Raw genomic sequence first — 13471 nt, 5'->3', positions numbered from 1 at the left:
TACAGAAGTGAACAATAAGAATATTGTGTTATGTTGATAACCCAACATCTTGCAGAAGTCTGTTCTGTGACCTAGCAATTCTTACATTTATGTGCCACTTTGTATGCTCTCTGATGGTATTTGTGCTTAATAATAACAAGGAATCTAGGAAGTAGTCAGCAATGCACAACCACAGTTAACAGAAGTAGGAATAATTTCCACATAAACTAAGCACAGGTTCGGCTCTGGCATAAGCCGGGACCCGATGACAAAATCCAAACACTTGCCGACACCCACGAGCTCGGCACTTACAACCGTGTTAGCTGCTGACGTCAGCAGCCGGAGACAATGGTGTGTGTGGGCGCGCAATTAAGGTTAATGTCTTTTGCCCTGAAGCTTATACTTGTTTAGCAATGTTTTTGTTGTGCCTGTCTATGACTGAGCATAATACTGTCAAGTTCTTTGTAAATTTCACTCAATTTTGTAATCACCGAAATAACATCGTATAACCTCTCAACCCACAAAGTTTAATTTCAGCTCCTTGACCACTTGTGGGTAGTTCACTTTCTTTATCAAGCAGTGTATTTTTAAATAACAACCAACCAGAAAGTGTGAGTTAATTTGCCTGCAGTTTAACTGTTGCCGTTGCTGGCTGTGAACAGATGTATTGATTTCTAGGCACATTTTCATTCAGTTATGTTTGTGTTGGAAGTAACATAGAAAAAATGTAGCTGCAAATTTATTTATTATATTATAAACATAATTAGTGCTTAACAAAAACAGCGTTCTTTCCATTACACTGTTAGAATGTAATAATGGCTGCAAACAGAAGATATCACAAAATCACTTACTACGATCATGAACAGTAGACACACACAGGTTTTAGAGATATTGTGACTCTTATTGCAATCTGATACATTTTGTAGCTCCAAGTGCAGCAGGCACACAAAACACACTAATTTCACTCTGCCGAGTGTCAGTCCACCTCGCAATATCGAACATCTGACAGCCTGTCACTCTCGCAGCACAGGTGAATGCGCGTCTGGCTGTCGCCCGGTAATAAAGATTGCAGTTCATTCCCGTAACCGTGTCTGCCGGTCTGAGAATTCCCAACTACGACTGACACCCATGCCGGGAGCACTGCAGTACAGGCGTGGGACTCTACGACAGATTCTTGGTGTGGTGCCCACGGGCCCGCTTGCACAGTCGCGCCCTCTCGATATCCACGTCCGGGTAGTGCTTCCTCACAGCTTCGACGTCCATATCCGGGAAGCGCTTGAACAGATGAGCCACGTGGTTGAAATCCCTCCTGCAACATAAGGTAGAAAGAGAGACGTTAGAAACTTTACAGCCACAGAGATGCCGTGTGCCCATTCTGAGATTTAGCTGTTACAATGAGCAATATGTTAACTATTTAATACTATAGTGTCGGCACTCTAATGAGGCAGCTGCATGACAGCTTATGCAGAGAGAGAGAGAGAGAGAGAGAGAGAGAGAGAGAGAGAGAGAGAGAAAATAATTTGCAGAGTCACCAGTGCACGGTCTGTATCCATCCCACACCTCACTCTTCGGCCTTTGCTTGCCATGGTTAAGTGGCATACAGGCATGGTAAAATGACACTACTGGCTAGATGGGACGATACTCCTTGCCTCTATCGCCCCACTACCAACCTTTTTATGTGCACAACACTATGAGCTTTAGTGAAGTATACAGCATCTGCATTTCTGTACTCTAGTAAACCCTGAATTCTTTAAAGAACTGAACTTCCATGTATCAAACAGCTTCAATCATGTACTTACTCCACAAATGATTTAAGTATTTGCCTTTAAGCATGTAAATGAAAAAAAGTTGAGGAAAGGGTTGATTTTGCTGTAAGTTTATTGGAAGTAGCTAAGGCTCTCATTTTCAAATACTGGGAGAACAAAATCAGTCTATTTGCTCCTCATCAGTTACACTGCCTTAAGACAAACACAGTTTCTGATTGTAAAACTTGTCTTATTGTGTTACACTTTTTAACATAATCTTCTCTCCCTTAACAAGCAGGTTAGGAAAGCATTTTAAACAGAGTCAATAATTATGCAAATTACTGAAATCGCATTTTTGTTGCCCCTACGCTGCACCTGGTACCCAGTTTCAGAAAAGCATTTTAGTAATATACTGTACTTTTTTAGAAACACAATTCAGCATTATATTTTGGAGTTGTGGCTGGTAGACAATTAGCATTTGTGGATATAAATAAGAATTATTTGTCCCGTTAGAAGTTAAAAAGATAATTCTGCGAGTTATTTTTTGAGCAATAATTACACATCAGTAATGCATAGTTTATTGTTTAAGGTGAAGATTGTATAATCTTTAAATATGTCTGCTTGTGTCTGTATGTGTGGATGGATATGTGCGTGTGTGCGAGTGTGTACCTGTCCTTTTTTCCCCCTAAGGTAAGTCTTTCCGCTCCCGGGATTGGAATGACTCCTTACCCTCTCCCTTAAAACCCACTTCCTTTCGTCTTCCCCTCTCCTTCCCTCTTTCCTGATGAGGCAACAGTTTGTTGCGAAAGCTTGAATTTTGTGTGTATGTGTTTGTTTGTGTGTCTATCGACCTGCCAGCGCTTTTGTTCGGTAAGTCACCTCATCTTTGTTTTTATATATAATTTTTCCCACGTGGAATGTTTCCTTCCATTATATTGATATCATTAATTTGAATCCAAAAATTACGTTTGTTATTGTCACTGTTGCATTTCGAAATCTTTTCTGTCGTCTTATTTTCCTCTTTCTGTTTTTGCCAGTAGTTTCACTTTGTATTCACCTTCTCCTTTTTACCGTAATCTGCTATACTATTTTATCCCGCCTATATATATACTCAATAATACGTAACCCACTTCCAAACCATAACCAAAAAAATATTTTTTTTTTTTTGCCGCTTTCAGCACTACCGCCGCTATAATATCCACCGTTTCTAGTTCACAAACAGCTCCTTTCACCTTTTAAACAACCATTTCGGCCAGTTCTAATAACTTTCGCTTTATTTCCATTTCCGTTTTTCCCACATCACTGATCATTTTTAGCCGCTTCCCACGGGTTTTAACGCCATTATTTCTTCGTCAGACAATTGTTAGCCTCATTTTCATAATCTGCCACCACAATACCACTCCTTTTAATATACTACACGCAGTTTTTTCGAAATTTTCCCGAATTTCTCCGTCCTTTAACGTGTTTTGGCGGCAACACAACCACCTAACCTTTACGCACATCGTTGTCTACCAACCCAAGTCCAACATAGCCCAGCTGTAACCAACACCTTTTCGCCTTTTCTCATTCCAGATCTCCAGTTTCTTTCCGGTTCACCTTTATCTCTCCCCATATATTTTTATTTTCATTTTCATTTCACCTCATGTTACACTTTCCACCTTCTAATACCATGTCACCTTCACAACACCCCCACAATGACCCCATTAAGTTTTATTTACATTCCCTCCGCAAAAGGTCTTTAAATATGTCTGCTTGTGTCTGTATGTGTGGATGGATATGTGCATGTGTGCGAGTGTATACCTGTCCTTTTTTCCCCCTAAGGTAAGTCTTTCCGCTCCCGGGATTGGAATGACTCCTTACCCTCTCCCTTAAAACCCACTTCCTTTCGTCTTCCCCTCTCCTTCCCTCTTTCCTGATGAGGCAACAGTTTGTTGCGAAAGCTTGAATTTTGTGTGTATGTTTGTGTTTGTTTGTGTGTCTATCGACCTGCCAGCGCTTTTGTTCGGTAAGTCACACCATCTTTGTTTTTATATATAATTTTTCCCACGTGGAATGTTTCCTTCCATTATATTGATAGATTGTATAATCTTTTACATAAAACAAGATTCTAAGGAAAAACATATTACATAGAGTTAGAAATACCCAGATAGTCACTTTGTGTGTGCAGATTCAAAACTGAAGTCAGATTAAAATTATTCGACAGTTGACGTTTGTCACTTACAATTACAATGTTGCCAAATCGGCTGTCGCTCTGTTAAAGGTGACACATGAACGTGGCAGGTCACTTCTAATCTCAGAAGTGGAGGAGTGCTGTTCGTGTAATGTGGAACAATGTCAGTAGCACCTGCCATCAGGTATGGCAGGAACACAAGAATATATGCCCACAATTGCTTTTATGTGACCAACGAACGCCCACGACTATGGAAGAATCTCCGTAGCTTGGGGGTCGGAAAGGCAAAATCACGTGTCAGCTAATGAATTAAATGAATTCTTCTCTGCACCTCTGAATACCCGCACGGCTGATAACTACCGTCCTCAAGAATCCCCAAACAGGATAACTAACAACAATACCTTCCATCTAAAACATGTAACAACAAATACGGCAAGAAAAGCAATAATGAGAATCTCTTCTGATGCAATAGGCAACAACAGTATCGGTATAACCACGATTAAGAATGTTGCCGATATCTTAGTACCTGTCTTAACTGACATATTTAATTTTTCCCTCGTGAATGGAACATACCCCACTGCATGGAAAAGAAGCATAATTCGACCCATCCCTAAGATCAAAAACCCGCAACTGCCTAGTGATTGCCGACCAATTAGCATACTGCCTGCTGTTTCCAAAGCACTTGAATATATTTTCCATGACCAAATCACTGAACACTTGCATGAATTCAGCCTATATGACAAATTTCAATCCGGTTTCTGTAAACATCATAGCACAAACACTGCTCTAATTAAAGTAACTGATGACCTGAAATATGCCATCGACAATCGAAAGGCAACAATATTGATGCTACTGGACTTCAGCAAAGCTTTTGACACTGTTAACTTTGACATATTGCTCAGAAAAATGCAACAGCTTAATTTCACAGATAGTGCAGTGAGATGGTTTGAAAGCTACTTAAAAGACAGACAGCAATGTGTTGTCTGCGTAAATGAAAAATCTTCCTGGAAATATGTTTCCCCGGGAGTGCCACAAGGACCACTTTTGTTTTTTTTATATGTCAATGATATTTCGTCGGTTCTGTCCTCCTGTGAATATCATTTCTATGCCGATGACCTCCAGCTCTACCTAAGCATCAGACCTGAAGATGTAAACACTGCAATCGCTCAGATGAATGATGATCTGTCTTCAGTAGTGAGATGGGCGAAAAACCTGGGGCTTAAACTAAATGCAAGAAAGGCGCAAGTAATCTTAATAGCCCATCAGAAATTAATAAGTTCAGATTTCCGCGAACGGCTACCCCCTATTCTGGTCGACGGTACTCCAATACCATATCAGAAAACAGTTAAGGGGTGTAACTTTGGATGAGCATCTCAACTGGGCGGAGAATACAGTCGCAGTGTGCCAAAAGACGTCTGCTTGTCTCTATGCTCTCAAAAAGTTTTGGAACATATTTTCACAGGAGTTGAAACGCCAGCTCGTGCAAGCACTCGTTCTACCGAGCCTCCACTATTGTGATGTAATTCAACAAGGCATGAGTAGTGAAAACAAAAGACGGCTAGAACTAACCACAAATTCCTGTGTGTGTTACACCTGCAACATTCGCCGATATGATCATGTTAGTGCTTCATACTCCGAGCTAGGGTGGCTGCGGTCGGACAAATTGCGTGACTACCACACACTATGCCTACTTCACTGACTCCTCGTCACGCAAGCACCCCAGTACCTTGCTTCAGAGATTAAAAACCTGTCATGCCATCATAATCGAAACACGAGATCACTCTTATTTGATATCCTAACTGTGCCCACTTACAAAACAAAAACTTTTGCAAACTCCTTCTCAGTTGCCGCTGTCCGCCTCTGGAACAAACTGCCCCTTACCTTGCGCAAAATTCAATCTCCTGCTGCTTTTAAGAAGAATCTGAAGCATTTCCTACTATCATCCTCATAACGTTCTCCACAAAATTAATGTACAAGGCCAATCCTCTCATCTGCCAAATAGCAAAGCTAGCGTCTCCTATCTTGCTCCTGAGATGCCTTCCTCTTTATCTATCTCTATTAGCCACGCAATCTTCTTTTCCTTTATATTTCCATAATTATGTTTCATCATGTCTCTCTATTCTTCTCCCCCCTTCACCATCAGTCTCCCTCATACTCCCTGCTGCTAGCACTCCTATCTAAAATCTGTCTCTTCAATAATGTCTAATAACAACAGTACTTATGATCTACAAATATAAACTCTATATGTATGTACTTTTCCAGGTGTGCCTTTGTAATTGTTTATTTCACTTTTTGTACTAGATGTAGCTTAACATGCCTACTAAAACATATGAATGTAAAATAAGTAGAATGCCTGGTTAGATGTAAGAGAGGGCCTGATGGCCCTAATCTTGCCAGGTTAAATAAATAAATAAACAACCAAACCACAGTAGATGGTGCATTTTGTAGCCCTGTATTTATCCTTGTGTCCTAATCTAAGTACAATCTCATGATGTGCAAAGTATCCGAGAATACATCAGTCTACAACCTACGGCCAAACAATTAATCACTCTTGTTTTGTCTGTGCCAATAGTTTGAAGCAGATCTGTATGAGCAAAGAAAAGACAGTAAAATGTCAGTTTTATCATTAAAGTGAACTGTAAGTTCCCTGAAACTACCCTCATGCTGGCTACAGGAGTTGACACTACACTGACCGATGAGCAGCACATTCCAAATAAAAAGAGAATGATAGGAAGAAAAAGTAAGAGCAAATAAAAAAAGTCAATCCGATGATGAAAGTGTTGGAACAACAGTTGAAAAAGAAAAATTACATTTAAACCATTTAACTGAAAATAATAATTAATGGAGTCAATTTGATAAAGATTTACAAATAATAGAATATTATAGCACCTGAGTAGATTTGAACCCTCAACCTTCTGCACACGAGGGTGATGACTTTACCACTGCACTACGACACCACTTGTCATTGTTGTGTCATTAATTTCCGTATACAACCAGTGGCGACAATGATTTGCTGCCTTCAAAAAGGCTTTGTGGCATGTAGTACTGTAGGCCAACGTCTGTGACAATAATAACCAAATATTTGATACTGAATCGCATTTTGTGGGAAAGAATTCAGCAGTGTCCAGCAAATGCCACATACGAAATGTGCGTATTCTGTTCCCATCGTTTTGTGTGTGTCGTTTTTGGGGTGTTTATCGTGTTTAACAAAATGGGAAATAAGAGGGCCAGGCCCAGGACGTGGGACACGAGCATGTCAAGAACAGCTACACGAGGAACTGGAAGTGAGCTCACCATTTGTCACGGACAACAGATCAGGTGTGACATCCAGTGCTCCAATTCGATGAAGACAGTTCTGGAACACGAAATGTCAACTGCCGAGTAATTTAATAGGACTATAGTGAAGAAATTGATAATGTAAGGCTAAGAAGATATTACTCAACTGATTTTCTGAGAATAATCCGTCAGTGCAGTTTGCGGAGAAAGCTCAAGTTCAAGTACAGCAGGGTTATTTTCCTAAATCGGGGCAAACTATGCAAAATTATCCCTGAGCTGGAAAAGAAGCTAAAAAGGTCAATGGAGATATGGCTGGAAATGCATTCCAAAGGAGATACACACACTGGAAGGTGGAGATACCAAACTTTGAGAGTGTAAGTTTCAATGTTTGAAAACACACACGAGAGCACACTCGGCAAGTGAGAATGTTGTGCCCATACTAGTGTTTTACGAGGGAGGATCATAAAGTAATGGAGAATAACTTTTTTCCTCCCCTGGTACTGCAGCTGGCATGTTGAAATTTCACGCTGATATAGTTTGAGGTCTGTGTGACGAACCGGCGACAAAACAGTCCCTGTCAGTAGCTGGTAAGGCCAGCACACACTAAGTGACGGATACGGTGGCAGCTGCCACAGAGAATGTTACACACGGTCATCTGACTTAGCCTGTGTTGGCGGGCCACCTGACTGGTGCCTATACCGGGATCACAGTCAAAGATCATCACTCTTCAAGTGGGAGTACACCCCCTGGAATGCATTTCCAGCCTTATGTCTGTATGACCCTTTTTGCTCCTTATTCTCTCGGGGACCGTTTCCTACATATGGTTTTCATAAGAAAGGATAAGATTTATTAAATGTCAAGATATGATTCAATCAAGTGAGAAAGTAGAAAAATGTTAATAATAAACCTCATGAAGTAACTTAAAGGAGTAAAATTTATTGTAGCTCTCCTTAAGAATGTAAAGCTATTAGTTAATTGTCAATATATCATAAATAATGTGGCAGAGATGCTGCACTCAATCTGTCTTATTTTTGTCTTCGTCAACATGTTAAGACTGTTAGCGTGGGTGTGCAAAACAATCACATTTTGAAAATAACTGACCCATGAACCAACGGAGTATTTATTGAGGTAATTAATGAATATTATCTTTTAAAGAGATTCAGGAATGGAAGATAATATAAGAATTAAAAATGGATTTACATCCTGAATTGGAGCAAACCATACCACCCCAGCAGAGTGCCACGTATCCCGATGTGTTCTTACTGACAAATCAGACTCGTGACAGAGAATATTAAAATAAGATGTTGTAGAGGATACCACACATACTATGTGGTTTTGTTTTATTTGCATATGCAGAACCGTGCCAAGGAATGACACACGGCTTCAAGATGGGATGGTGGTTGTGGAAACATCACAGCAGTAAGTATCTGTGAATGCAAATATAGACGCTTGTAGCACCACAGGCCTACTCTGGAGAAGTCTGAAGTCCTAAGCAACAGTTGTGATGTTTACTCAGACAAATGTAACGTTAATCACTTGTCACACAGATTCTTTCACCCTTTGGATAGACTTCTATGTGGAGCCTTTGGGTTGAATGTTATCATTTGACGGAGGATTGATATCATCCAGTTGATGTATATGTTTATGAACAATGTACAGGTTATACGAAAGGTGTCTGTACATTCTTCAAGAGCAGTAGAGTAACAACATTACATTTCCTTAAAGCAATAACTGCGCAAGGAGGAGACAAAGTCTATCCTAGTTGCATACAAGGCCACATTTGAGTGGCTAAATAGCGATGTAAAACGGTATTAAATCTTCATAAATTAAATCACACCCAACAAAAATCAAGAAGCCACAACATATGTATCTGGCAATATTTTATTGATTTGGGTGTTTTATGTATTAAGTAATTTGCATTCATACTGTGGGTGGCAGATTTAAGCCCATATTGTGGTAGCACTTTCCAAATCACTTATACAGTACAACCTCACTAATCGGGCCTCTGATGATCTGACTCCCTGCTTAGTCCAACCATCCCATTCCCAGTGTTTGTTAGGATTCATCGTCTGCGATACGGATCAATAGGAATTTGACTGTCAATAGGTGCAGTAGTTTGATCAGTTTTAATACGAAATAACTTGTTCCTAACTCAGTCAATAAGTTTATAGTTCACTCTTTTGTTTTAGAAATTAGTAACAGTGTTCTTCTCACTTACTAAAGTGAGCAAAACTAATTTATGGCATCAACTAAACTTAAGCATGTGAGGATGTGTCTAGCAGAGAAACTGAAAGTGCTTGAAAGATTAGGAAACTTGAGTTCCTTCAAAACATTGCAAGTGAGGTACCAACTTATTTCAGATCCCCCCCTATTCTCCAGAATTGGCTCCCAAGGACTACTATTTGTTCCCCAATTTGAAGAAATGGCTGGCAGGACAAAGATTTTATTCAAACGAGGAGGTGATTGTAGCAACTAATAGCTATTTTGCAGACCTGGACAATTCCTATTATTCGGAAGGAATTGACAAATTAGAACAGTGTTGGACGAAGTGTATAACTTTAAAAGGAGACTATGTCAAAAAAGTTTACCCCAAACACGTAAGTCGTTTTTAGTTTTGGGTGGACTTTTCAAACGCACCTCGAATAATAATGACCTTGCAGACAATATCAATAGTAAAATCAGGCTTTTGCACATTATACAGTTATTTATAATGAAGCTCTATCTGAAGAAGGAAGCTGCATATTCACTCAGATTTTTATAAGATTCCAGAGTGGTGCAAAAATCGGCACCTTGCTTTAAATGTTTAGAAATGTAAAATTTTGCACTTCACAAAATGAAAAAACGCACTATCCTATGGCTATATCAATGAGCTACTGTTGTAATCGGCCAACTTATACAAATAACTGGCTGTAACATTTGTACGAATATGAAATGGAATGATCATATATAGCATCAGTCATGGCCAAAGCAGGTGGTAGAATTCGTTTATAGGTAGAATACTGGGGAAATGCAATCAGTCTGCACGGGAGATTGCTTACAAATCACTTGTGCAACTGGTTCTAGAATACTGCTCAAACGTGTGAACCCTTACCAGATAGTATGAAAAGGAGATACTGAACGTATACAGAGAAGGGCAGCACGAATGGTCACAGGTTTATTTAATCCATGAGAGAGTGCCACAGAGACACTGAACTGGAAGACTCTTGAAGATACATGTAAACTATACGGAGAAAATCTATTAACAAAGTTTCAAAAAAGCAGCTTTAAATGATTACTCTAGGAATACACTACAATCACCTACATATTGCTCACATAGGGATTGGGACAATAAGATTAGAATAATTACTGTACGCACAGAGGCATTCGAACAATTATTCTTCTGCACTCCATATGTGAATGGAATGGGGAAAAAACCCTAATAATAACTGGTACAATGGGATGTACCCTCTGCTGTGCACATAGTGGTTTGCAGAGTATAGATGTAGATGTAGACATAGAAATATATGGTTCTATCCTACTTGTCAAAGTTTTAAAATCCACGGATGACATGCCAAAAAGTTACAGAAAACCACATCTACATCTATACTCTGCAAAAAACTGAAGTGCATGGCAGAGGGACCTTCCCATCGTACCAGTTATTAGGGCTCTTTCCCCTTTCCATTCAGGACAGACTGCTCGAATGCTGTAATTCCAGGGTGTATACGCAGACAAGGGTGACCCGTGGTCTAGGGGTAGCATCTTTGATTCTTAATCAAAAAAGTCTTCGGTCCCGGGTTTGATCCCCGCCACGGCCTAAATTTTGATAAATAATCAGCATTGGCAGCCGAAAGACTTCCGGCATAAGAAGTCAGCCTCATTCTGCCAACGACCTCGTCAAAGAGGGCAGAGGAGCGGATAGAGGTTCAGGGCACTCTCTTGTCCTAGGGGTGGGAAATTGCCCCTAAAGGCGGAAGAATCAGCAATGATCAACGACATGAGGATGCAGAAGGCAATGGAAATCACTGCATTAAAGACACATAACGTATATCCACAGGACATGTGGCCTGTAATTGAAGAAGTGTCATGATGATCTCTCCATTGGCAAAAGATTCCGGAATAGTCCCCCATTCGGATCTCCGGGAGGGGACTGCCAAGGGGGAGGTTACCATGAGAAAAAGATTGAATAATCAACGAAAGGATAACGTTCTACGAGTTGGGGCGTGGAATGTCAGAAGCTTGAACGTGGTGGGGAAACTGGAAAATCTGAAAAGGGAAATGCAAAGGCTCAATCTAGATATAGTAGGGGTCAGTGAAGTGTAGTGGTAGGAAGACAAGGATTTCTGGTCAGATGAGTATCGGGTAATATCAACAGCAGCAGAAAATGGTATAACAGGTGCAGCATTCGTTATGAATAGGAAGGTAGGGCAGAGGGTGTGTTACTGTGAACAGTTCAGTGACCGGGTTGTTGTAATCAGAATCGACAGCAGACCAACACCGACAACGATAGTTCAGGTATACATGCCGACGTCGCAAGCTGAAGATGAACAGATAGATAAAGTGTATGAGGATATTGAAAGGGCAATGCAGTATGTAAAGGGGGACGAAAATCTGATAGTCATGGGCGACTGGAATGCAGTTGTAGGGGAAGGAGTAGAAGAAAAGGATACAGGAGAATATGGGCTTGGGACAGGAATGAAAGAGGAGAAAGACTAATTGAGTTCTGTAACAAGTTTCAGCTAGTAATAGCGAATACCCTGCTCAAGAATCACAAGAGGAGGTGGTATACTTGGAAAAGGCCGGGAGATACGGGAAGATTTCAATTAGATTACAATCATGGTCAGACAGAGATTCCGAAATCAGATACTGGATTGTAAGGCATACCCAGGAGCAGATATAGACTCAGATCACAATATAGTAGTGATGAAGAGTAGGCTGAAGTTCAAGACATTAGTCAGGAAGAATCAATACGCAAAGAAGTGGGATACGGAAGTACTAAGGAATGACGAGATACGTTTGAAGTTCTCTAACACTATAGATACAGCAATAAGGAATAGCGCAGTAGGCAGTACAGTTCAAGAGGAATGGACATCTCTAAAAATGGCCATCACAGAAGTTGGGAAGGAAAACATAGGTACAAAGAAGGTAGCTGCGAAGAAACCATGGATAACGGAAGAAATACTTCAGTTGATTGATGAAAGGAGGAAGTACAAACATGTTCCGGGAAAATCAGGAATACAGAAATACAAGTCACTGAGGAATGAAATAAATAGGAAGTGCAGGGAAGCTAAGACGAAATGACTGCAGGAAAAATGTGAAGACATCGAAAAAGATATGATTGTCGGAAGGACAGGCTCAGCATGCAGGAAAGTCAAAGCAACGGTGGTAACATTAAGAGTGCAACGGGAATTCCACTGTTAAATGCAGAGGAGAGAGCAGATAGGTGGAAAGAATACATTGAAAGCCTCTATGAGGGTGAAGATTTGTCTGATGTGATAGAAGAAGAAACAGGGGTCGATTTAGAAGAGATAGGGGATCCAGTATTAGAATCGGAATTTAAAAGAGCTTTGGAGGACTTATGGTCAAATAAGGGATAGATAATATTCCATCAGAATTTCTAAAATCATTGGGGGAAGTGGCAACAAAACGACTATTCACATTGGTGTGTAGAATATATGAGCCTGGCGACATACCATCTGACTTTCGGAAAAGCATCATCCACACAATTCCGAAGACGGCAAGAGCTGACAAGTGCAAGAATTATCGCACAATCAGCTTAACAGCTCATGCATCGAAGTTGCGTACAAGAATAATATACAGAAGAACGGAAAAGAAAATTGAGAATGCGCTAGGTGACGATCAGTTTGGCTTTAGGAAAAGTAAACGGACGAGAGAGGCAATTCTGGCGTTACGGCTAATAACGGAAACAAGGCTAAAGAAAAATCAAGACACTTTCACAGGATTTGTCGACCTGGAAAAAGCGTTTGACAATATAAAATGGTGCAAGCTGTTCGAGATTCTGAAAAAGTAGGGGTAAGCTATAGGGAGAGACGGGTCATATACAATATGTACAACAACCAAGAGGGAATAATAAGAGTGGACGATCAAGAACGAAGTGCTCGTATTAAGAAGGATGTAAGACAAGGCTGTAGCCTTTCGCCCCTACTCTTCAATCTGTACATCGAGGAAGCAGTGATGGAAATAAAAGAAAGGTTCAGGAGTGGAATTAAAATACAAGGTGAAAGGATATCAATGATACGATTCGCTGATGACATTGCTATCCTGAGTGAAAGTGAAGAAGAATTAAATGATCTGCTGAACGGAA

The 13471-nt window shown here is 40.3% G+C and overlaps 1 protein-coding gene across 1 annotated transcript in view; it reads right to left on the bottom strand.

Annotated features, from left to right (window-relative positions):
• Positions 1–707: 707 nt before the first annotated feature.
• Positions 708–13471, bottom strand: part of LOC124720301 (39S ribosomal protein L47, mitochondrial) — a 65534-nt gene continuing 52770 nt past the window's right edge. The window contains exon 6 of the mRNA XM_047245610.1: positions 708–1288. Coding sequence (XP_047101566.1) covers positions 1141–1288 — 148 coding nt within the window. The 3' untranslated portion in view covers positions 708–1140. The remainder of the gene's footprint in view (positions 1289–13471) is intronic.

The sequence above is a fragment of the Schistocerca piceifrons genome, chromosome 11 (assembly GCF_021461385.2).
Source record: "Schistocerca piceifrons isolate TAMUIC-IGC-003096 chromosome 11, iqSchPice1.1, whole genome shotgun sequence".
Taxonomy (NCBI): Eukaryota; Metazoa; Arthropoda; class Insecta; order Orthoptera; family Acrididae; genus Schistocerca; species Schistocerca piceifrons.
The sequence above is the reverse complement of the archived record's forward strand: the minus strand, read 5'-3'. Positions and strand labels throughout refer to the sequence as shown.